At 34.0% G+C, this 26,559-nt stretch overlaps 2 protein-coding genes across 2 annotated transcripts; one reads left to right on the top strand and one right to left on the bottom strand.

The window, feature by feature from the left end:
• Position 1: 1 nt before the first annotated feature.
• LOC124456548 lies at positions 2-25,293 on the bottom strand. Its single transcript, XM_047006970.1, has 15 exons — positions 25,154-25,293; positions 16,255-16,623; positions 9,292-9,318; positions 8,537-9,001; positions 6,701-7,366; positions 6,587-6,613; positions 5,996-6,448; positions 5,259-5,564; positions 4,712-5,053; positions 4,602-4,631; positions 2,894-3,352; positions 1,681-1,992; positions 1,010-1,351; positions 708-737; positions 2-249 (listed from the first exon to the last, which is right to left on the bottom strand). Exons 1-15 carry the CDS (start codon positions 25,239-25,241, stop codon positions 2-4), a joined length of 4,164 nt encoding a protein of 1,387 aa, XP_046862926.1. The 5' UTR covers positions 25,242-25,293.
• LOC124459610 (piggyBac transposable element-derived protein 2-like) lies at positions 12,276-13,897 on the top strand. Its single transcript, XM_047009080.1, has 2 exons — positions 12,276-12,336; positions 12,594-13,897. Exon 2 carries the CDS (start codon positions 12,600-12,602, stop codon positions 13,332-13,334), a length of 735 nt encoding a protein of 244 aa, XP_046865036.1. The 5' UTR covers positions 12,276-12,336; positions 12,594-12,599; the 3' UTR covers positions 13,335-13,897.
• Positions 25,294-26,559: the final 1,266 nt, after the last annotated feature.

The raw sequence follows: 26,559 nt of genomic DNA, 5'->3' as shown, positions 1-26,559 counted from the left end.
CTTAAAATGTGGAAAAGCTACTCAATTTGTACACAGCCTCATCTGTAGAATTGTGTCCAAAATAGTTGGAGAAGGGATTAATTGTTCTTGAGAAATACGTCCTGTTTGTTTGCTGCACATCCTCATCTCTTGTAGTCTCGGATACTATTGAGCAAATAGGAGTAAATGGAGTAGTTATGCAACTTTCGTTTACCCTTGTTGCTCTTCGACGTCGCTGGGGAACTATGAACGGAGTCGTCGACGGTGTAACTATTATAAAAGACCAATGATAGCACATACGTAAAGTCAGCCAAGAAGAAAATACTATAATGATGAACAAATGGGAGGAAATTCATTTTTATTTGATATTCTCCTTCACGCAAATTTGTTTGTCACCTTCTTTGTTATGTTCAAAATATTTCAAATATTTCAAATATTTCAAATATTTCAAATATTTCAAATATTGTTATGTTCAAAATAATGTTAAATTATTCATTGATAAAAATAACATTAACGACGACCTGTGCATAAATGGAGGTGCTTGATTTAAGCTTTTTTTCGAAAATTATAACAAATATGTCTTCTACATGTACCATAAAAAAATAACGTTTTAAGTTGATGAATGGATTTGATCCATGTTAAACAAACCTTTTGTTCCGTACGAGTTACATAATACACTTCTTTGAAAGTGATGGCATTTATGATCATAAAAAATTATCTTTACATACCTGGGACAACTTCAACTTCTTTTGTAAGATCTGAAATGAAAAAGTTTCAAACAGTTTAAAACATGCAAGTTCGTTGAATTTTTAATAAGTTGTACGAAGTTAAACATAGCGTATTTTCAACATCATGATTACGAGTACAGCTAAAACGTTAAAAAAATCGTTATGAATCTGAAACATCTCGATCAAACTTGTTGCGTCATCATTTTAATAAAAGATACATTTGATATGATTGACTGCAGCCTTAAATGACATTTTTCGACGAAGACAGACATAACCAAGCTTCTTTTCATGTTCATACTTACTATAGCAAAATGTATCGTTAAAATTTTCGCATTTCATTTCCGAAGGCCAGTAGAATTTCGAGTGGCTAATAGCGAACGTGCAACTTCTGTACACCTGTTTGCATGTAGCACGACATGGCTTCTGACCTCTGTACGTAACTGGATCGTAGCGGGGCAAAAGTACTGAACATAAAAAAGCTTCCAATTCACTTGAACAAAATGTGTTCACAAGTGGATAAAATGGAAAAAATCTTTCTCTAGCTTGTTCAAAGGTTCTGTCTCCATACATGTTTGGAAGCAAAGCTTTTCTGTAGTAGTTATAGCAAGGATCAAAGAAACGTGGCATATCAACAACACCAGCATCTAAAACAAAAAGCAATTTTAATACTTTCATCGGTGTTTGAAAAACTTAACGCTGCTATAAGTTAGTATTTGAAATACTGGGCAGGACACGATGTAAATGGGAATATTTATTAGCTATAGACGTCAAAATTTTATATACGGTATATCATAATGTTATGATACTTTGACGATTGTCAATTGCATACAAATTATGTAAATTTATATACGTAGACTGCAAATTAAACTTATTACTAAGCAATTAACAATTGTGGGACAGTAAGAGATCAACTAGCTTACGTAATAAATATTTTTTATCTAATCCGATGCTGGACGATAAAAATGTTCTTTACCAAGTGTCCTCTGTGTCAATGTAAGAAAAGGTCCAGGAATACTTGCCACACCATCTAATGTTGCTACTTTCAATTCATACACAACGCTGCTCGTTAATTTCTCAATGACCAACTGTCTACCATTATTACTTTGAAGAAACAAAAAATTTTCGTTTGATGAATTTTGTCGATACAACACGCAGACTGCAACATTCCGAGAAAGAATTGGAGGTGGCGAGTAGCTGACGGTTAAAGCGTTGGAGGACGTCGAGGATATCATGGGATTATTTGGTGGTGGAGCAGGATAGTTTGCAAAACGTGGTATTGTGTAGGCTATAGTAAATGCAAAGTAAACGTTAATCGCAAGCAATAAGCGGTCTCTTCCATCTTATAGCCTAAAAAAGAGTATACAAGCATCTAAAGAATAAAAAAGTGCATGAAAGTATCTCAGTACAAGTTCTAAAGAACCTAGGAGTCATGCCAACTTTAGACGTGGAAAGTTGTACGCTTACCAAATAAAAATTGGTTTGGAGAGTTCGAAAAACTTTAGGAAAACGTCACTGAAGTGTGTTAGAAAAACATCACCGAGCAACATTTTCAAATAACGTTTGGTGGAAACAGTTAGATAGACTTCCAATGCTTTATCTTTCAGTAAAATTGTGACAAACAACAAACTCTTTTAAAATGCAAATTGTGTTTACTGAGAAGCATTTTCAAATAGCTTTCGCACCTCAATGACACAGCTAAAGAGAATCGATCGAGATAACAGGGTTAGATAACTAAGTTTTGGAAATTTTTGCTTATGCACAAACGCGAGCTCTTAGCGTTCACAACGCCAGCTATTTTGAATTCTTGCTTTTCAATTTCCTTTATGCCTCACAATTATGCATAAATATAAGCTTAAATTAATTCAAAAATAACTAGTTGACAAGGTTTAATATAATTTGGATTTAAAAAGTCAAAAAGGCAAAATAATTCGTCATTTGAATGCCTAGCGTTCGCGCCTGCCTGAGCAAATTTTACAAAAATTTGTTAGCCTGAATAAAAAATGCCGTATTCTTAATCTAGGTTTTACAATTGCTTTTGGGTTAAAGCTACTTGGCAGAAATCAACATAAATTATGACGTTACATGTGGCACACTCTGGACCAATGAAACAGTACGAGAAATGAGCATTTTGAAACTTGTATATGTTGCTTGTTGCTTATTTTTATCCACACAATCATAATACTTACTTTGTATCGAAGTACTGTTGACAGAAAACCAATTCTCATCACTACAATTTACTTGCGGATATAAGAGGTAACGTGGTTCCATAGTTTGTCGGATGAAAGGAAACGGCCGCGAAGAGCAAGCTCTCATAAATCTCTGACAGTAACTGACAGAGAGAGTTAATCGTGGGCAAGCTGGTAAATGAAGATGACATAATAAAACTGTCATGGCGTCAAAGCAAGCTCGGTTAAATTCTCTCAAAGTGCTAAGCAATGGCAAATATCGACTTAATTCAAAGATGGCCTCTTCAGTCGACGAGTGGTTGAAATAATTTAAAGGTTTGGTTGCGGATGTTGATTTGAAAATGGCAACTCTTCTGCGATCATTAAAGACGGCCATGATATCAAGGCACATTTTCGTTGTGGTGGGCTTGCATTGTTCAGCGGATCGCTTTTTCCTGAGTGCAGATTCAATGTTTTCAACTGGGAAGTAAAAATGATGTCATCAATAATGTTTGTTTTCTAACAACTCCAAGGTGCAAATTTTTTCAAAAAATATCTTTTGCAAGATCACAAAATCACATTTCATACAAGGGTTCTGAATTTGAAATTATATAACAGCACTGTATCTCAAACAATTTAAAAAATTTGTCAAGGGAAAAAATACTAGAATATGGCACTGTTGGTCAAAAAATAAAATAGTAGGATCCAAGAATATTTTGAATTGACAAAAAGAAAAATATTTGAGTCATAAATTGATTACTAATTTTTCCAGAATATTCTAGATTACCAGAAAACATGATACGAAATTTGCTCATGATATTTCAAATTAGCAGCGCTTAAATTTAATAGAAAATCCCGACATTTTATATACAGTTGACTATTGGAAAAAAGATCTTGTGTGTTTCTTGAAACAGACAAGGAATAAACTATACCGTAAAGTTAAGCCCTATAACTTTTCTGTCGATGACTATTAGTCGTTCTCACTGAATCTAGTATTATATTTTAACGGTTTTGGTGTATTTTGTATAAGAAACATAAAGTATCACAATTAACATATGATTCATGTTTCCATGTTTCATCACTTTCACTATATGTTTGGAAAAACGAAAGTCATGAGGCGCTAAATTTAAAAAATTTACTCATTCGTTATTATATTCATTCGTTGGATTGAGTGTATTAACTTCCTGAAAACATTTGCTTCACAGAAGACAGAAAGAAGAAATATTCTCATCCCCGCATGGAATTTGTTTTTGTAAGATGAGAGTAACAACACAAGTCGATTTTAAGGAGGCTATATCAGGGTCAGGGAAATAACTTCTTGTATTTCTAGTACTTGATAGGACGAAAATTTTATCTTCATAAGAACATATGTATTGAAGATATAACTTTCACTTTATCGAATCAAACTATTATAACAATTCTTCTTAAAGCTGCTCTACAAATTCAGGATGCTGCACAGGTGTATATATCTTGACGATATAGTTTGAGCAAATAATCGAAAAACGTTTAAAAGTAGAACTGCGTTTTCTCCTTTTTACGACAATTCCAGCAAGGAGTCACATACTTCCACGTCCAAAAGCTCACGAAGATAAAATTTTCGACGTATCAAATATATTTGAAATCTTTTTTAAATCGATTTTCTTATCTGAAGCTATTTCTCTGACCTGGTGTAGGCACTTGAAACTTCTGCTGCGATTACATTGGTTATAAGCAAATTTAAAAGACATACTTCTACGATTTCTTACTGCAGACGTCGAATCTAAATCAAGAAAAATCAATGAGACAGTGCTTAACACTAAGAATAGTCAAAGCTCCATGTGCAATCATTATTGGACTTACTAAAGCAGCTTCTCTCTGTAAATTGACTGCACCTCCACTCACGAGGCCACAAAAAGTTCAAGCGCCTCCTGGCATAAGAACACTCTCGAAAGACTTTTTCACAGCTCGAGCGACATGCTGGTCTCTTTCCCAAATTGTACATGGGCACCACAACCGAGCAGAGGAAGGGCACTAAATATTCGCTGCACAATGTGTATCTCAGGGGATAAAAAGGATAAAGTCTTTGTCTAATAGCATTTAGGTTTCTGTCGTTAAATCTATTTGGTAATAGATACTGACGGTAATATTCGTGGCACGGGTATAAACTGGATGTAAGTTGGTACAAATTGTGATCCAGAACATCTGAAAATGATTAAAATCATTATAAATACAATGCACAATAAATATCAACCAAAAAATGAAGGCTAATGTACATGTCAAGTGAAAGAAAATTCGAAGTTGCAAACAACAAAGGTCATAAACGTGCTTATACGAAGTATTTTTTTAACTAGTTGTGGAGTCACATTTGACAGATATTTACACTAAAACAACACAAGTGCATACATACAAACTACTCTTTGAAAATATCCTAGTGCTCCAGTTTCAGTATTGACATACGCTAAAAACACATCGTGATTGTTACGCAAGATCAGTGATAAAGGGGAAGTTGGTGCAGTTGTTGTTCTGTGCAGATGTTGAGCGTAAGTCGCTGCAGTTTCAATCATTGGCTTATAAAGGAAAATTACAGCGTTTGCACTCCTTGCAAACGATGACTGCAACCAATTTAAAGATACTCTCATTCTTCCTGTTGTTTCGTAATGTGCATTCAAAGGTGGGGGCAATTTTTCTTGGCGATTTTGGCGATCGTAGATACCTAAAGTAAATGTAAGTATAAGTTGTAGTAATGTGGTCAAGTTTTCAAAAAATTTTCAAACATTTTTGTGGCAAAAGCTTTTGTTATTGGAAAAATACACTTAAAATAATTAGTTGTGTATTCTTGCAACTCGAATTTTTCTGAACTCATTCAAATTTAACTGTATTACTAAAATCATACTTTTCCCTATAAATATTTGGTGAAACAAGGCATTTTTTCTGCTATAAATACTTTATAAAACAAAACTACATTTTTGTAATTTTGGATTATTTTGAAATGTTGCACTTCCTTAGCTACTTTTTTATGTTGCAAAGTTTCCCTTGACAATATTGCATGCTTGTAAAAAATAACATGAACACTTGGTACAGGGAACTCTTGCCTTTTTTGAATTTTTATTTTCAACTCTGATGTGAAACTTAATTTCTACTTACTAATAGTCGAAGTAACATTCTCGTTTAATGAATCACAATTCACTTGAACAGGTGGCCATTGAACAGTATAAAAATAGCGTTGTTCAATCATCGTTAGGGCAAATTGACAAAAATGAAATTGACTTCCAAAATAATTCAAGCAGTCGCTTCTGCGTACACGATAACTTTGCTGGCAAACTGGCAAGTACAGGCGACATAATATGTCAGCGAGGCCTTCATAGCAACGATCGTAATTTTGCGAGGAAATAAAATTATCTTTGTGCAATCTTGACAGTAAACTAAAAAACTTGTTATGCTTATTCAATTCGTATACAGCTTGTTCAACGGACGCGTGACCAAAAAAATTGCGAAAGTGTCTGTCCACTGAATTAAAATATGGAATCGAGCGATTACTTCTCCTCCGAAACACAGAACAAATGTGCTGCTCTCCGACAAACTGGCAGGAGTCATTCACTAAAACGAACGATGTAAGATATAAATATACATGATTTCCTAAAATTTATATCATAATGAGGACTATGAATTAAAGCATTTGATCGCCATAAATTTATGTTACACAAAAAATGTTGTAAGAAAAATAAATAAAAATACCCTTTAGTGGAGGCAAGTTTGAATTTGCTGAAAAACGTAAGAAAAGAAGTGTCAATAATTTGCAATTGTTCAACACTCGACGTTAGGTCTCACTTGCATTAACTATATACTTACGATAAAGACACGGTACTGTTTTCGTCAAGTTAGTGCAATTCAGCTCCACTGGCCATTTAAATTTTAATTCATTTATTGCATAGGAACAGGACTTCACAACGTTCTTGCACAACGATGGACATGGTTGTAAAAGTGTTCGATTTCTTGCAAAATAACGTGGGAAATGTGCAGCACAGAGAAGAAGTTTCAAATCGGAGGAGCATCCTGTATCTAGCAATGGTCCAAATTGGTAGAACGACAAAATGGTCTCATTTTCGTTGGCATGACCAAATATATTTGGTAGTTTTGTATAGTTATAATCGTCTGAACAGAATTTGATTGGTATATTTTGAATCTTGTCCAACTGTAATTTGAATCTCTCAAGGCTACCCAAGATTTTGACTCTGCTATTTACAGAACCGATGAAAAAGTCATATTGAGTGTTAAAAGGAATAGTTGTTTCAAATGTAAGATTTGTCTCTGACAAACGAGCAAGAGCATATGAAGTATTCCTGTCTTCTCTTTCCTTATAAAGAATGTACGTAGATACGCTGCTATCATATTTAAAGTTATCAGGAAATCTGTTCCAATTAAATTGCACGGAATTTCCAGAAGAGGTAAATCTTATAGAGGGTGGAGGAGGTGACAGACCTCCAAAGGATCGCTGGTATATTGCTTGGTACATTGCTATAAAGAGACAACGTCTTAAATCTTACACTTTACTTTGAAAATAATGCAATTCGAATGTCTAATCATATTTGACAAAAATTTTAAAACTTTGCTAAATTAGCTTAGGATTTATGATTAAACTTAGAACATCATAAAACTCCGGATAAACACCCGATAGTTGGTTAATACAACATGTGTGTATAGGTGGATTGCATGGTTGAATTCAATATACCATTCTTCTTGTTTACATTTCAAATTTCAATCAGCATAATGAAAATCGCTTTGTTATTTGATTCCAAGCCACTTATTCAGGCCGGGTCTAAGACCACGTTGACACTGCTTCGGATCAGTCACCGGGTTGCGTTATTACTGCACCAGAGCGGAACTGTTTGAAAACGTCACTTTTTCACACTTTCTAAACGCGGTCGAACGAAAACGGAGCGCTATGCATTGTCGTGTAAACAGCTAATTGTTAATATTTCGCTACATTTTAGATAGCAGTTCTCTTTAATTCGTCACGTGTTGTGGCGCATAACTGAAAATGGTGATCATTTTATGGTTTGGAAAGCTTTTAATGACTGATTCCGTTGTAATTATTAAAAATCATTCTTTTATATGACTTATGACTTATGACTTGAGATATAAACATCTAGCTATATGCATTTAGGAAATGGAAATCTCTCACAAACAACTAACAAAGTTTGACAGCGAGAGACATGTGTAAACACCCGCAAAACTGTAGCGGAATTCAAACGGATCAATGTAAATACAGTCAAACTCTGCCGTTACTTTTTTGCTCTAGCGTAGTTTAAACGTTGTCTGAACATTCTAAAAATTCGCCAACGTTAAGAATTTGCGCGATTCAGCAATAATTTATCCCAAAGGAGGCGTAAATGCAATTGAAATGAATTTCACTCTTTAAATTTGCAATAACCTAATGGTGCAAATCGTATGTATCATTATTTTCAATTGCGTTTACAGGTCTTCAGTGATAAATTACTACTAAATTAGGCAATTTTCAAGCATCGGCGATGTTCAAAGACGTGCAGACTTTTCAGATACCCTGCATGCATTAATACAAAAACAATTAAGCGACGCAACAAGAAAATCAATTGGCACTGATTCATTAGGCCTTTTGTTTTCACACAAAACTCAATGAATTTACGATAAATGGGTTTTAGTACTTACGATCTCGACCACGACTATTTGACAATGATGTATTGAAGTTATCACAGTCAACATTGATTGTTGGCCATTTTATTACGTATCCTTGTTGACGAAGATATCCAATGGCAACGGGACAAACACGATTTAAAGTTTCGTTACATTGGCTTGCCGTGATAGGATAATCAGAAGACACACTGACACCACAATTGGGTAAATACAGATTACATAAAAGAAATCGAATCTCGTTTAAGCATTGGCTAACAATACTGGGAGTTTCGGGAACTTCCTGTTGAAGTATCAGAAGATGCACAAGTTTCGTGTGCAAGCTTAACTCGTAAATGGCTTGTTGTTGACTGCTGTGATTAAAGTAGTTAGTAAATGGCTTGTTGACTGTTTGGAAGTACTTATCTGAACCGTTCATGTTATTGATGGAGGAGCAAATGGGCGTTCCACCTTCGTTAATGGTCAGAGAACAATTTTTTGGAGCTAAAAAAACATTTGCATTGTTAGCAACATATATAGTACCAATACGCATGTAACAGTTTGAGTAAAGAAGGAATAAAGCTTGAAAATAGTAAAAAAAGTATTAGTATAGCAAAAAAGCTCTGGAGCAGAGTATGCCATGTAAAAACAAAGAAATTAAACTTATATTAAACAAAGACAAATGGAGTTGTCAAATGAAATGAAATGAAATAATCAGCTCATATAAATAATAAGTACACAGGTAAATTTGATGGAGTTGCTGATTGTAATAAATCTTAAATTTTCGATTTTACCTTGACGTGGCGAACGCAATCTTGTATCTAAAATATGAGGAATCAATCAACACAAAGTAAAGAAGTCTGAACTCAATCTATTAAGAGAGAGTCATCAGACGCATATACACATAAAGTTAATTTGCGTTGCTTTGGGGAGCGGCAATTGATAAATGGAGAGTCAATAGCCACTGAACAAGAAATCTATGAAAAATAATATTTCTTGATATGCTTTTTTGAAATATAAATTTTGAATCAAGTGGTACTGTTTACAGTTGTTTAAAATTGTTCGAGGAAATAAACACACATCAATATAGACACTGAACAAGTTTTGCGAAATATGCAGTGGCGAAGCCAGCCCGAAAGTTCAGTCCTGCAGTGCAAATTTCAGTATAACATTATTCATTTCTTTAAAAATCTATTATTTTCATATGCAGTGAGCGAACACACAAAAATTTGCATGGCTTCGCATATATGCGTAAGAAAAAAAATTTGATTCGAACTTTTATGCTCTGTAACTTAAAGAAATATTTAATTAATTCAAAAATTTTTAACAGTTAGTGTAACCTCTTTTGTAAGAGTTGAAATAGGAACGAGTGAATACGGCTCAAATGAAAATGTTTAATTAAAATTGCATATAGTTCTATACTTTGAGATTGAGCAATATGCCATAATAAAAAGCCGGAAAGAGTTTTCAAAACTTAGCTAAGTAGTAAAAAGTTACTGGAATCCAGTTACACTATAAAAAGAGATTACTAGTCAGGCAGATACTGGTATGAACACTTACGGTTTTTTGGAAAAATTCAATTTTTAGATAAATGTATATTTTAAAGGCTGTTTAACTCGATTCCGCATGTTGGACATCCTTAATTTACTTGAGAGATGAATCCAACTACAGTCTTCTCTTCACTTGTATTCAAATTAGTTTGCCGCCATGTTTTATGATTATTTTATGTTAGAAGCGAGCCCACAATTAATTTTGACCAGCGCCTAATTGAAAAGTCATGTATTATGGACGCATTCATCAAATAGCGCAATTAAAACATAACATTGTGCGTCAGTATTTTTTAAACATTTCGAAAAAGCTGAAATCAAAACATTTTATATAAGTTTAACTTAAGTTCCATCTAAAAAACGAAAGAAGGTCAAAAGCAATGCTTGCATCATAAATTGTCGAAACCAAACGACCGAAGGTATAACAAATTTCAGTGAAAAATCTAGACAAGCAGTTTATAAACTACATATAGAACTACACGCACAGCAAGACAAGTCTTGGAGAGTAGGGAGGAAGTAAATAATCCTTTGTTATGTTTTTGGAAAATTTTCTCGCACTTATTTACCGGCGCACTCATTTATCACAGAAGTTATATTAATTTTATGTATGATATTTTTTTTTAGGAAACAAAGATAATAGTTAATAGACCTGTTTGATTTAGTCATTGATATGAATATTATAAGTTGTACAAAAAAAGTCGGATGACTATGAATGCTGTATTGGCGTGAAAAAATAAACCACTAAAGATAATAGTAGATACAAAGCTTTACAAAAACAGAAAACTGAAAATGGAACTCGAAATTTGCAGCAAGTGGTTGTTTTAACTCAAGAGAGCAAAAATTTGTGATGCAGAAGTCACATTTACTGATAGCCCGACAATAATCGCACGGGAATTACATTATCATGGGACTTGTTACATCGACTTCACTAGAAAACGATGCGCAAAACAGAAACATATACCAGGTGTTCGAGGAGCTAGTTGCTTTTATTGAGAAAAAAGTTGTTTACTGGCCGTGAACTTATGCGCATAGCTGATATTTATAAGCAATATGAAACTAGGGATCCAAGGATAGTGCAAAGTTTCTCACAAAAATGTTCTTAATCATGGCAGATAAAATTAGTTTCAAGAAACTTTTGCATCGAACTTTGGCGATTCAAAAAATGCTAAACTGAAATTCATTTTGAGAAGTGCTTATCAAATCCTAAACAGTTTGTTTTTCGACGAATAGCTACAAGTTGCTCCAATATTGCGTAAAGAAACGTTAATTTGTGTGCGCACGTATGTAGCGGATACATAATAGAATGTTTGCACCTACGTCAAAGAATTTGATTATTTGCCATTATGGGGGAGTGAAGAGTGGTGCAGTAATACAATTTACTATTATATCGAAAAAGTTTTTTCTCAATTTATTGCGTTTTTGCGTGGTCTTAAAACATTCAAACGACAGCAAAAGGGCCTTTCCTTTTGATAAATGCACAAAATAGTTTGCGCAGTAGTTTGGTAGACGACGGATGATTGTAGGCAGTTTCTGTTAAGTTGGGCAGTTTTGTTTTTGTCGGCACTTGCATGTTTTTGTTTGTGTCTTTTTGTTCGCGGTGTTGTCGTCAATTTTGTGTGATGTTCTCAATATATGTTTGTTATGATTGTTGATTATTTGTTCGTTATTGTTCATGCAGCTGTAGCTGAGTTTGATGGTGTTACGGTTGAATATTTTCCTGAGTTTATGGTCTATGGGGGAGTGTTTGTCGATTAATGAAAGGAATTTGTGCCCAATGTTCGTGTGGACGTTTTTGCTAAATGGAGGGTTGTACCAAAGGATATTTTGTCGAAGTCTGTTTTTCCGTTTGGTAGTAGCGTCTGGGTCGAATTTTAGAGTGTATCGGTATGGTGCTGTTATTTGGTCAAATGATGCTTTGTCGGATGATAAGGATGATAGACGTTTGTTGATGGTGGCGGGTATGTTCTTCGTTATGGTTGGTGGATGGTTACTTTGGCTGTGGACGTATTGAAGAGAAGTGTTGGCCTTTGTGTAAGGTCGATAGGAAGAATTGTCAAGATTTAACCCTTTCATTCCCAATGATGCCATATGGCAACATTGTCTTTTATGCTACATAGCTTACATGAAGTAAGCTCAAAAACAAAAATCAGGCAAGCGTTCTTAGGTTTTGATGTGGGTGATGTGATATGTGAGGCAAATCTTCGTAAATTTGTTTTTATATGAGTTTAATTGACTATTTCACATGGTGTCCTACGGAAGTAAGTGACAGCAAATTTTCGCGCATTTTCAAAGGTAAGTTTGATTATAATATGTTTAGTTTTGTGATATATAAAAATATTAATTGATTAAATTATTGGTCCTCGTCATATTTAAGCAATTATTTTATTAAAAGCGCGATCGGCCCACATAGATTTTCTAATGTATAATGTTGTTGCCATATGGCAACAATGGGCAGATCAATCTCTGGAAGATGTCACTGTAGAAATAGTGTTAATTGGATATAAACTAAGCATTTTCTTTCTATAACTGATGTTTTTATTCTTTTGAAGAGAGTTATGGATTTGACTGAAGCAGTAGAGCTCATTTTTTGTCCTAATGGTGAAATATCAGATGTAAGCGACATTGATGATGGTGATGATGAGCTGGAAGATATTTTCCATGCTGAGGATCCAGATTTTGTTGCCCTTCCAGACAACATTGAAATTCATGCAGTTCATGAAGATAGTGAAGTGAGTGATATTGAAGATAATGATGAACCTGTAGGGCGATCTAAACCAGCAAAGCGATGCAAGACAAAAAAGTGTAAATGGCAAAAGAAAGATGCTCCTTTTCCCGAAAACCATTTCAATGATACATTCCCAGATCCACCTGAACAACTGCATTCCTCTTTGGAATATTTCAACATGTTCATTGATTTTGAAATGATAAAACAATGCACTGAACAAAGTAATATTTATGCAATGCAGAAGGATGGTAAGGAATGTGCTATCCAAAATGATGAAATAGAGAAGTTTTTTGCCATCCTCTTATACATGGGTCTGTTTCCTGCACCATCATACAGAATGTACTGGGAAAATTCTTCTCGGTTCAATCCTATTGCTGAAACAATGGCAAGAAATCGCTTTGAAATTATCCTGCGCTACTTGCATTTCAATGATAATTCCAAACTGCCGGGAAGAAATCATTCTGATTATGATCCTTTATTCAAGATACAACCGTTATTGAGCAGTTTGAGAAAAAACATGCTCAAAGTTGACCCAGAGAAGGTAACAGCATTGATGAGCAAATAATTCCCTTCAAAGGTCGCAGTTTCCTGAAACAATACAATAAGAACAAACCCCATAAGTGGGGTTTCAAAGTCTTTACAAGGGCTGGTGCATCCGGAATGATGTATGACTTTGAAATATACTCTGGAAAGCAAATGAAACTGGAAGGAGATCTTGGTATCTCTGGCAATATTGTACTCAGACTTACCAAAAATTTGGCAGATCACAAAGATTACAAGATATATTTCGACAACTGGTTTGCATCAGTGCAGTTGGTAGAAATGTTAAAAGAAAGAGGCATTTGGGCAGTAAAATTGTTATAGTTGTAAATATTTCTTACTTGTAGTATTGCTATTTTGTACATATTTTTTTTCTTTTACTTGGAGTAAATGGGAGCCTCACTGATCAATTGTATTTTTAGTTAATTTTATGGATTTTAATACAGGCAAAATCATTATAACACTTCAATGTTCAATCAATAAACATGAGTATTAAGTATAGAGCTATGTCACTATACTCCCAATGTTGCCATTTGGCAACAAAATTTTAATTCCATGAAAATATAAATTTTTAGACTAGCAATGAAATTCATGACATATTTAACATTGTTTCTATGCATATATAGCGCAGAAAAATTTTTTTGGCCACGGCTAATAATTTGGGAATGAAAGGGTTAAGGTGATGTCAAGGAAGTCGATGATTTTTTTCTTTGCTTTGATAGTTATGCGTAGTCCATTGTTGTTGAAGATGCGGCATATCTCCTTTTTGATGTTTTCTGTTCCTCTTGGTGAGGTGTTTGAAATGGTAAGTCCGTCGTCTCGATAAAGTCCTATGTCTGTCGTGATGTGTTGTAGTTGAGAAAGGAGGTAGCTTTCTACGAGTTTGCATGTCTCAGCACCGTCGAAGCTGCCCATTGTGACGTTGAATGTAGAGTTATGTTTCTTTTTCCAGGGTTGTTGGTTGTGTATGAGGAATGAATTCTTAGCGTGTATAATGTTTTTTTCGGCGTTTGTGATGTTGTCGTAGATTGAGGCAAAATCCATTGCTTTGTTTAGTACGTCTTGGTTAATGGATGGATAGAAGTCTACGGTGTCGAAGGATGTGAAGGTGACGTTTTTTTTCAAACTTTATAAGTTTGAAAATTGGTAATCCAGGCATTTAATACATAAAAGATAAAAGTTTCATAATACATAAAAGATAAAATCTTTTAAAATCCGGAGAAATTTTTATCTTTTATGTATTAAATGCCTGGATTACCAATTTTCAAACTTATAAAATCGACATATGGGATAGATACATACCCATCATATACTCACAACTAAAGAAAAAGGACAAAAAAATACAACATTGCACTCTAATAATATTAACACCGATCATATTCACAATACACCAAAACCCATGGCAACGCTTTCCACCCCATCCAATCACATTAATCCACCCGCTAATCCAATTAGACGCTCTAAGCGTCTACAAGCAAAAAGCACATGTGAATAGTAATTTCCTCACTCTGATGAAGGCTCGAAGCAACGAGTCGAAAGCTAAAAACAATCATTTAAAATCCGGGGAAACTTTTATCTTTTATATATATATATATATATATATATAGGAAGTTTTGTTTATTTGAATCTCCGTAAGTACAGTGCTCGATGCTTAAGAGCAGAGCGTAAATATTGATGAGAAAAAGAAAATACACAAAAACTACAAAGATTCGAAAAAGTTCAAAGATTGGTATTCTAGGCATTATATTATTTAAAAAATTTGTAGACGCTTAGAGCGTCTAATTGGATTAGCGGGTGGATATATATATAAATTGTTAGTTTAGAATGAAACAATTAAATAAATGTCTTAGTTGATGTGAGTTGAAGTTGGTGTTAAATGCTCTTTTAATATCGCTGAAAAACTGATAATAAATCTCTAAAAAATTATAAGCGTTGTTGCTAGACACCCCCCGGAAAGTTTACACTATGACTGACTGACTCGTGTGAATTTTCGCCACTCATCACACTACTACAAAGTTCCCATGGAAACTTTTCACTAAAAATCAAGTCAAAAGTAGTTGAGTATAGAATAAACTGCCAAACAATTAAAGTCCAGACTATTCGGAAACATATTAACATACAAATAGGTATGGTTCTGTATTGCGTATCATTGTCTAGTAAAGTCGGGTAAAAAGTCCGATTTTACTATATAGTTCCTGTGCGATTATTGTCTGCCAATCAGTAATTGCGACTTCAGAAAACATGGCGGCAAACTAATTTGAATACAAGTGAAGTGGAAAAATTTCGGAATCATCCCTCAAATTCAAGATGTCCAACAAATGCGGAATTAAATTAAGCAGACTTTGAACTATACATTTATCACAAAAATGAATTGCCCGAGAAAACCGTAAGTGTTAGCCTATTTTACTATGCCTATCTTCCTAACTATATGGGTCAACTTAAATTTGATCTGCTCCAAACAATTCAAAAAAAATATTGAATGAGTTAACCACCCAATGGTTACGTTCATGATTTACATGATTTACATAATTTAAACATTTCAATAAAAGGCAAAATTTAATTAATATGGATTTCTCTTGCCTCCAGACGCAGTTTTAGCACTGTTGTGAAAATATGTAACTTGAACAAACATTTTTATTTCAGGCGTCATTTACTTATTTTTTCATACTGTGTTTCAACAAACGTCATAGCATTTAGAAATTCTTATTTCAATATTTACAAATTTACTGAGTATAAATGTTTGCTTAAACTTTTTCACACACACTGTGTATACGTGGAAAAAAACAGTTATGATCTCATAGGTCGCTGCTATTTTAAACACAATTTTAATAAATCATTCTAATTGAAATGATTCACATCTATATCATATACTGATGTCTACTAGGGATTTTGAAATAAGTTGTTCTTTATAGACAAAAATTGCATAACATTATAAATTGACTTACTGTTTGATATACACATTGAAGTGTTGCTTGTGTTAAATTTTTGGCATGATATTTTATCAGGCCAATAGAAATACAATTGTTCCATCGCGTAGTTACAAGCGTTGTAGACTTCCTCGCAAAGCGACCTGCAAGCCGGCTGTATTCCGCGGCCAACATCGTAGCGTGGAATGTGCACCAAGCACATCAAATAGATAACATTTGGATGGCAAAAAGTAGCAATGAGTGGTGAGAAACGGGACATTTCTGTGATGGCTTCGGTTTGCGATGTATGATTGAGCATGTTTGCCATTGTAAATGAAGTGAAATTGTAGTAATTGCGGCATTGTGGAACTTCAACAGGCTGCAAGCCTACAGGAAGAGGAAGAGCCCCTGGGAAAATAAAATTGATCAATGTATTGGATAAATTAAGGAGCAAATCTAAAAAATTATGAATCAGACAATAATGATAAAATAATACCGCTTAATACGTCAGACCAATTCTCCATAAATTAGTTATAAAAGCTTGTACAGATATTCTAATGGTTAAAACACTGATTGACCTAGTTCATATGAAATGATCTTAGAATCAACAATGTTTAAAAATTCATACAGGTTTTAGGTCTTATTATGTTAAGTCAAAGCAATACAACCCACCAACATTGATGTTGTTAAAAATTGAAAGTTTTACAAGTTTAGTAATATACTTTGAAATATTACTTGACTCTAGTTCGTTTATCTGTAAATGTAAAATGAAAATGCGTAAATGCACTGTAAGCAGTAAATACTACAATCAGTTTGGCAGAAAAGCAGTGAAAGCTTAAATAATTTTCATTTCAATTCAAAAAACATGGCAGAAATTGTAAGTAAACAAACATTTTCATAAGTACAATTGCATTGTGCGTGTGACACACGCCATTATGCATGTCACAACATTATGTCTCATACGCTTAAATTGATGCATCGCACATTTCAACAAGAAGTCACGCACAAAGATAAAATTTATCAGTTTAGCAAAAGCATCCATGGTGATTCTAATAGGTTTTAAAGCGGTTTTGATGACGTTGGAGTTTGAACTTTGAAATTTCATCACTCCCCTTAGTGCACGACTTTGATGGCTCGTTGGTGACTCTAGTAACAGTAACTTAATGACAAAATATATCTCGAGTCCGGGACATGGCATTTCAGAAATCAAATTTAAAAAAATTCCAAGGCCCAGGTGTGTTCTCGGACCTACCTAAGCTCATTGAGGTAATGCCGTATAGGCAATCTCACGCATTTGCAAATTTGAACCTCGACATCCTTGAAACTATCTAAAATTCAACACAACAGCAAGTTTTGCTTTTTGTGTGAATATTTACAACAATCTGCGCTGGCAACGAGGCTTTCTGAAGCGATAGAAAGGTAGAAGGCGGAACAGTGCAAGATTGCGTTGGAAATTTGAATTCTGTGGACAGTTGGTCTCATCATCAATGATCAGTTCAATCATTCACCTCGGTCCCAGTTTTCAATAGCACGATGTATTTTAATACATAAGTTGGTTTAATCCTTTAATACATGGGCACGCGGGTGGATTATGAATTGACAATTTTAAGAAGATGGCAAAACGCAAAAACGCAAAGGAGCTAATCAAATATACAGGATATCATGCTTTCTATAAAGATGTCGCTCTAAGTAAGGGTTAGAGCGACATCTGCAGTGCGGTGTTTGAAATTATAACAATCTTTCATATGACATTCCTTTCACGGGAAAACATTAGCCCAACAAATTGACCTGCTCTCCACTGTGTCACTTCATAGCTCAGTTGGTTAGAGCACTGCACCGGCACCGCAGAGGTCATGGGTTCGAATCCCGTTGAGTCACCTGAATTTTTCAGGTTCATGAGACAATTGCTTAAATTGTCCAGCAAAGTGCGAAGATCATATCTACATTTAATTTCAAACACCGCACTGCATATAACTTTCATAACTGATTATCAGTTAGTAATGATTGTTTCAATGTAAGAAAATTAATTAAAATTTCAAAATGAAAAAATTATTATAATATCCAGTAATTTTAAGGTCGTTTATTTTAATCTGTGCACTTAAAGACATGAGTGAACTTAGTGAGTTCGAATTGTTAGAATGCCAGATTGCAACTCAACATTTGTTGAAAGATGAAAGAGAATGTGACATAACTTTGTACTTAAGTCTGATTGAAAAGGAGGAAGAAGCGTCCACATATTTTTGAGATCCAATGCAAGTAGAAGAAATTGAAAGGAGAGAGAAACAAAAAGTTCCAAAAAAAAAACAAGAGATAATACGGCGTAGGAATTGACTATTTCCAAATCATGGGCAGAATATCAAAATGGACAACTTCCAACATTATGTGAACAATACCCTTATGTTCCAAATGATTTGAAAAATGTTGGTGTCAGAGAAATGAGTCATTGGTTAACACGTTGTATTTTATAAGTAATGAATCGGGATGGTTCCTCGTATCCTGCTAACTCTTTATAAGCAATTACATGTGGATTGATCAGGAATTTCAATAACGACTTTGCACAATGCAAATTTCGACTCGTTTCGAAAAGCGTTGGATTCTCGCATGAAAGAAATGACTGCTTTGGGAATAGGTACAAAGGAACAATCGTCAGATCCTCTATCCAAAGATAACGAGGAGAAATCATGGTCTACACTGTAGACTCTACAGGAACTATGGGTTTTCAATCATGAAGAGCACTAAGTTATGGTGTGCTCTTCTATAATTGGAAGGTTTTCGGTTTTCGGGCAATGAATGAGCATGTAAGTTTACAAGTTGAACAGAATCAATTTGGAGAAGACAAAGATGGCGAGTGTCTTGCTTTTAACGGACGAGCATGTAAAAATATTCGCGGCGGATTGCAGCAACGAAAAGTTGACGTAAAAGCAATATGCACAGGCAGCAAATCCTAGGTGTGTGGTGGAGCTTTTCAAAAAGTATTTGAGAGGTGTTCCATCTGAAGGTCGGTTTTATCGGAAATCTATAGAAAGATCTGAGCCAGGGGACAATCTATATAGTTCAAAATCTATTGGAGTAAGCCCATTAAGTAAATATTTACGATCAATGTGCGAGTTCGCTAACATTGACATGAAAGGACGAAGATTTTCAAATCATTCTGGAAAGTGACGTGCGCAACAGCGCTGTATGAAAGTAGGCATTTCGATGAACAGATCATCATGTCTCGTACTGGTCATCGAAGCACATCAATTAGATGCTACATAAGGCCGAGTTCTACTCTTGTTTATTCAGTTTCAAATGCACTTCAACCATTTTCTGCAGTCGACGTTTCAAGTTCAAAGATAGCGAAGGTAGACAAGGAAAAAAAAACATGTGGTAGCACCGCAAATACACAAGAGACAAAGACTTTGTTGGTTTTGAATATGGGAAACACGGTTGTCGTTTCATTTTAAGTGATAGAAATGTGTTCGTTATTAATTTTGAGTGCAATATTAAGTTTTTCTGATTTGTTTGTAAGAGTTGTTTTTTTTAATTTATGTGCAACATGAATATGTTTATTTCATAATAATATGTTTTAAACGCCTGAGATTTTATCTGTTGGTTAGTTATTCGGATATGCACTATAGAGTTACTACAGTCATTAGTATTTTTTAAGCTCATTAGTATTTCCTATTTAAAGAATACGAATAAGGAAATGATAATAAAAAAACAATATCCAAATTAGTGTTCTCTATATAGGGAATACTAATGAATTTAGACAATAATAATCAGCTATTATATTCCATTGTTTTCTCTCCATTTGCGCATTTTCTTAGAGCCTTAAAGCCCATACCAACTCGTAAACTCTAGGCACTATGAGTATAAGATATAGAACATCAAAATACTGGATGCTGATTGGCCGAGTGGCTTTGGCCATGTTCTAAAGAATGCTTAATCTGTATGTATTCTTGAATCCAGTGAAAGCTTTTACTACGGAAAAAAGTAACCTGGAACGAAGCCAGTTTGTTAGAATTAATCAAAATGCCCCGCATGGCACACTGTTTCGTGGAGCAGGTAGAAATTTGTCCTACTTTTCCTAAGTTTACATTGATAAAAACATAGAATTAGCGTCAGAAGTAAACAAAACCACAAATGATAAAACGATTGACCGGCTCTTTCAAAAAAAATAAAATCTTTGTATCTGTTGGCCTATAGCAGAGCATGATAGAGGAGAAGTAACCAAAAGCTAACTTAACAATGAGTAAGATAGCTGCTGGAATATAGGGAGGATTAGGTAAAGTACGGACGACTTCACGACAGCAACATTCCAATGAAAGATCAAAGTCTATATTACAGTGTTGTTTATAAATAATATAAAAAAGGACAAAAATGCATACTGAATCACGTCTCTTTACGTACATTCGAAATTTTTTATATTATTTTAAATTGCAATTTAATGTAAAACCGTTTGATTTTTCTTTTGTGTTCAAAAATATTCCAATTTCATTTTACTTTTAACTTGATTAGATATTACATATGCAAATAACTTTGACTGTATGGAGAAACATGATTTTAAAACACTACAAAAATATAAAAAATTGAAGTTTAGCGCTTAACCATCAAAGACGTGGAAAAATGTGTCACCGATAATTTTCCTTGATGCCGTGTCTACTAGATTTTGCACTTGCAGTAAAGGACATATAAAATTTGATAGTCTTATACCAAAGCTTACAGAATTGAAAAATTACTCAAATTCATTGAATGTTATTCAAGTTACAGAGCGACAAATTCATATTCACAACTTTTTATAAAGTTCCTTTGTATTTACGTAGGTCAACACATACCACAAATATATATTCTCGTTTAATTTCCGTTTAATTGTGTTTGGGGCAATTTTCAGCACGCATCTTTCCAAACAATAGGAACATGTTTTTTCCAATGATTTTTATATCATATCGACTTCTTTTCTCAAAATGATTGAAAATTTTGAGTAACCAAAATTTGTACATTTTTGAAAGTGGCGAAACCAGACCAAAATTGCAATTTTGTTACTAAACATGTATTTAAAAAATTTTATGTGTCTTAATTGTTGTATTTCTAGCGAATAAGATAAAATTCTCTTCAAAAATCAGCTATAAAATAGACATTAAGTAGCTATAGCAGTTTGCTCTTTATTGAAAACAAGTTCAAATGATCTCTCTCTATCATGGCTCCTTCTCAGCTTGCACTAATGTAAGCAATTCGTTACACTTTACTTTCGCAAAACAGAGCTATTTAAACTCAATGCCAGTTATACAGCACAAATCACAGATTTCTCATTTGCAACGAAGCAAACTAGATCACAAGGACGTAATTATTGAACTAATGTAACTGGGTCGATGTGTACGAAACTCAAATTTAAAATTTTATACAAGTATTAATTTATTTCTCAAGAGTAACATTTGTCCATTTTGATGAATTACTATCATGATATCAATATTATTGCAACGCGACTATGACTTTTATATGACATTAATGATGTTCGAATATTCAATATCTATGATCTCTTAGATTTTCATTAACTCTAATTGATTTGATAAATATAATGGTATTGACAGTGTAAAATATTTAAACTGTTGGTTTTTTATATGAAGAGAGTTATAACGAATACAAAAGCTCTCTATCGTTTTGAATATGAAAATAATCATTATAACCCACCCACAAAATAACTTAAGCCCCACATTTTATCGTAATAAATCTCACATAATGAAAAAAAATAAGTTTTAACAAAATAAGTTAGTGAAATGAATATATTATTGTTATCTACTTTCACACGGACATATAAGATTTGCATGAATCAGAAATAATTATTATTCACCTATTTTGCTTAAAGGTCTTTGGGAATCGAGTATTGCTGAATCATGCACATTTTGAACGGCGGCTTATTTCAAAGACGAGCAGGTTGTTTTGAGACACCCTTCATATTTTTCATACAAGCACCAAAGCTTTTCTTCTCCTAGGAAGTCGAGATAACCTCTAAAGCCTGGTTTTCATTAGCAACATCAGCATAAGGACAAATAAAGACAAAAAAATTCAAAAGAAGGCAATCAAGCGACTGACACAATCATCAGCATCAGCATAAGCATAAGGTAGAACAAAAGCAAATGGAAAAGAAAATCCCTTTTCTTTTATTTCCTACGACCTCTCGAGAATATGCTTTGCTTTGTTTTATCACTTGTGCTTGTGTTTCAAGTGAAAACCAAGTTTAACAGCAAAACATGTACAACACAGTAAACATGACAAGACAAATTGATTAAATGCATACTTTATGTGAAGCTCACACAAGACGAACAGCATGTAAGTTGAAATAGAGCCAAATATGTCTTTATCATTTAACTTACTGACAAGGATATTTTGCATTATTTTATTACATTATATCACCAAAATCTTGTCAGTCTATGCAACGTACTTTTATCAAATCACAAAATTTCCCCAAAACGATTTTGTTGGATTATGTCAAATAATGAACTTGACCCCAGATGGATATATCAAATAACAATATTTGTCGATATGATTTAATTTTGTTTTTTTAAATAACTGCAATAATATTTTAACAATTGGCGAGCCAATTGACGTCACAACTGAATAGTCACACGGCAATCTATACTATAGTCTATCTATAGAATCATTTATCTTGAATTAACTCACACATTATTCGCATACTCACATAGAAAAACATGTGGTAACGTTATCTTGTTTGCCGTAAGCTTCATCTTGTCTTGTGGTATTTGGTCGTGAACAAGGTGTTCTTGCAATATTTGTTACAATTAATTCATATTTCACGATATTGAAAGCGCTTGTCGTCTTGCATAATAACGGCCATGTTTCCAGCCATGTTTCCAGCCAGATAAATGCAGCCAGATCACAATGTAATTTATAGTGCCAAGGACAAGTTTTTAACCAAAAACTAAAATAGTTCGGCACATTGGCAGTTTTTTGCGTTTTTCGAGGAGAGACAGTAAATCGCAGCGAGTCTTCTATGTCTTATCAGTCAATTCGATATCGTTTTTGAAAAATAAGTGTTTGTAGAAACATTCAAAGTAGAACTTGAATACGGACGACATGTCGTCTGTCCTGGCTGTTCATCAAAGTTCTAGAGGTAAGGGTCAGTTTATTTGCCTATGTTTTTTCTTGGACTGTGAATAAATCCTGCTCTGCAGTATTTATAGTCTTAACTACAAACAACAAATATTATTATTGGTGGGAGTAGTTCCTCTGTTTAAGCTAAATATGGTACATAAGGCAATTTAAATAACGTCAATAACTGTTCCTTGGCTCTTAGCCGTGTGGGAACGGATACATTGATAAACTAAACTACGCACATACTATTTCCTTAACATGTTTTTGTGGTTTATGAGCATGACTCAACAAATTGCCTTTCAATATCATACACGTCGTAAAAACATTGATCTCGTAACCAATACAATTCAATGAGAGAAACTTATAAAACCCGTAGAATACGAATGACGAACGTATATTGTATTAAAACTATTTCTTACCTTATTTCCTTTATATCCTGCTTAAAGGCGTTAAAATTGTTGTCCATATGTGAATCAAAACCCATCAATTTTATGAAAAACTACTCTCCATAATACTAATCTATATACATTCTGGCCAGTTTATCTGGCTGGAGTAATGGCGGACGCAAAAGATGCGCACTTAAGAGCTGGGTACAAGTAGGGGACAGATTTTTCGCTGAGTGGCGCTTCTGTATGTATCTATTCTGTGATATAAGTACGATACATCGACTGACGAGGTGTTAGTTACATAATATAATAAAATAAAAAATGCGAAATATGCTTGTTAGTAAGTTAAAGAATAAAAGCAAACTCGACGTCCGATAAGTTCAAACACTTAGCGAAATAACAAAGAAAAGAGTTCAATGCTGTTTACAAAGTCAAGACGATTCAACAGTACAATATCGAGATCATATTTCAATGCCCACAACTCTCACTCCGTTGAACATATTGTGAAATAATATTGCAGTGTATTGCATCTAACAATCGTAGAAGTTTCCTGCGTTTTCAAACAACCTTTTTATGAATTTTTAACTTGGTTCACAAGAGGTAAATTAGCATAAGCAAAAAAAGACGGGTTAAAAAAAACAATCAAGTGAACAACGCAGCCTGTGACATAAGCACTAACATATAAATACATAGAAGAACTAAATAAGATTTAAAATAAATGCCCATTTTGGTTTATATAATGATCTAGACAAATAAAACAAAACGAAAGCGTGGTCGATGTGCAAGTTTATCTATCTATATACTAAAATTTTACATAATCATTTATTTCTATGTAGCTCTTATGAATTACCAGTGCATGTTGATGTATGAAAATGTGTTAGTTTTATTTTGACGTCGTTAGAACAAGAATTGCGTCCAGCCATGCAGTTATGATGGTTATTTCACTTTTGCAAGTGAACGGGTGACATGATCTATCTGGATAACTGGATTCTGTATCGCAACTTTATAAATGAATATCGCTATACTCCTGCCGGAATTAATATAAATGAATGTAGTCCCTATCTTAAAACGAACGCTCGTATATTGACAACTACTGGGTGAACTTTGCCATGTACCTTTGCTTTGAGAAGTAACAAATACAAATCGCAAGGTTATATGTCAATGTGCATCATGCATTATTTAAAATGTTGGATTAAAGAATTACTACATAATGATGCAATTAAAGCTTTTGCGACCAGCATAAAAAATGTAGAACACGTTGTTGGATGCTTCATATAATATCGTATATAAAGGTTTTTTCACTTTTCAGTGTGTTCAAGTTGCTTATAAACCCATAGAAATTTGGGGCATTTTCATATTTCAAAAGGTTACGAGCGACTGCTTCTACATAAATGCACATTCATAATATTTCACAAGAAAATGAGTGCTTTCAAGTCTAATTTAATAAATTAGCGTATTACCTGATTGACCGCGAACACGGGCATTCCACAGCAAAGGCATAAACAAACAGAACATCGCCAAGCGTTTCATCTTTCTATCTAATAACATATAGCGAAGCGTTTCGCTCCGAACCAAATGCTTTTAACATTTAAATTAAGGAAGTACGAAAATGTCATGCAAGTGCTTGCATTAATACAAAGAGCATTTTGATCTTTGACAAAAACAATTGACCACCCCCTTCATTATTTTGTCGAAAGAGTTCGCTAAAAATGTCAGAGCCTCATTGGGGAAAGGATTGTGTTCGGTTAAATAACATATATATATATATATATATAGCGTACCAAGAATAATAGATCTCTAAGGAAGTGTAAACAAAATTGAAATGAATTTCATGCTTGAAATTTGCAATGTAAATAACAGCAATTCGTGCGTAATATTGTGTTCAACTGCGTTTTCAAGTCTTTAAGGTACAAATAACTGCTGAATCATGCAAATTCTAAACATCTGCTGGCTTCAACATGGCCTTGTTTCTTTCAGAAACAAAGAGGTGCCCGACGGTGTATTCCGCGCATCATATTTCAGGTATCGTCACAGAATAGATACATATCTATTCTGTGGTATCGTGGCCAGAGATTGCCAGTCGGAAAGCGGATTTTTGCTGTAAACAAAAAAGCACAACATAATACTTTTAATAAAGCATTAATAATTACGTTTCGTCTTTAACTAAAGACATCTTCACATATTATAAAATAATAAATATTTACATTGAGCTTTAAATATAAGCATATATATAAGCATAATGTTGCCCTCATATGTTAAATTACATAAGAGGAAAATAGGAAGTTTGGATGACAGGTCAGAATGGAAAGGGCAACATTAATGAAGGGGCATAGAGAATGTGAAGGGGATTGAGTTGCTTTTGAGTGTTAAGAGAGGTTGGTTTTAGCTTAGATATGAGAAGACTTAGGAATCATAAGGTTGTAATTGTCAAATAAAGAAGAGAGAATTTAGAAATTGGAAGATGGTGGTGGACAAGAGAAAGGTTTCCCTGTTAAGGGAGAAATTCAAAGTATTCCGATATTCTGATTTGCAAATGACGTGTGGTTTCACAGAGGTGAAACGTCTAGGGGGGATTGTGGGTTGTGACACCCCCACAGTCAGAATGGCAGGGAAAAAGACATTCTTGCAGGGCAAAAGCATGCTGCACGGAAGTTTTTAGCCGTTTCATAATTTATTCAAAAAACCTAATTGAAAAGAAATGATATAACAATAAGTTTCCCGCTTTTTTGCAGCATCTTTCTTTTTGAATACATCACTATAGCGTATTCTTCGATATATTTCTTGAAAAAACTTGTCTACAAAGTAATGTTTCTATGGAATTTCTATTAAAAATGTTTTCGTTATTGTACCATCATCCCCTTGAACA

Source organism: Xenia sp. Carnegie-2017, unplaced genomic scaffold (assembly GCF_021976095.1).
Source record: "Xenia sp. Carnegie-2017 unplaced genomic scaffold, XeniaSp_v1 HiC_scaffold_13, whole genome shotgun sequence".
Lineage (NCBI taxonomy): Eukaryota > Metazoa > Cnidaria > Anthozoa > Malacalcyonacea > Xeniidae > Xenia > Xenia sp. Carnegie-2017.
This window is presented reverse-complemented; position numbering and strand designations above follow the sequence as displayed.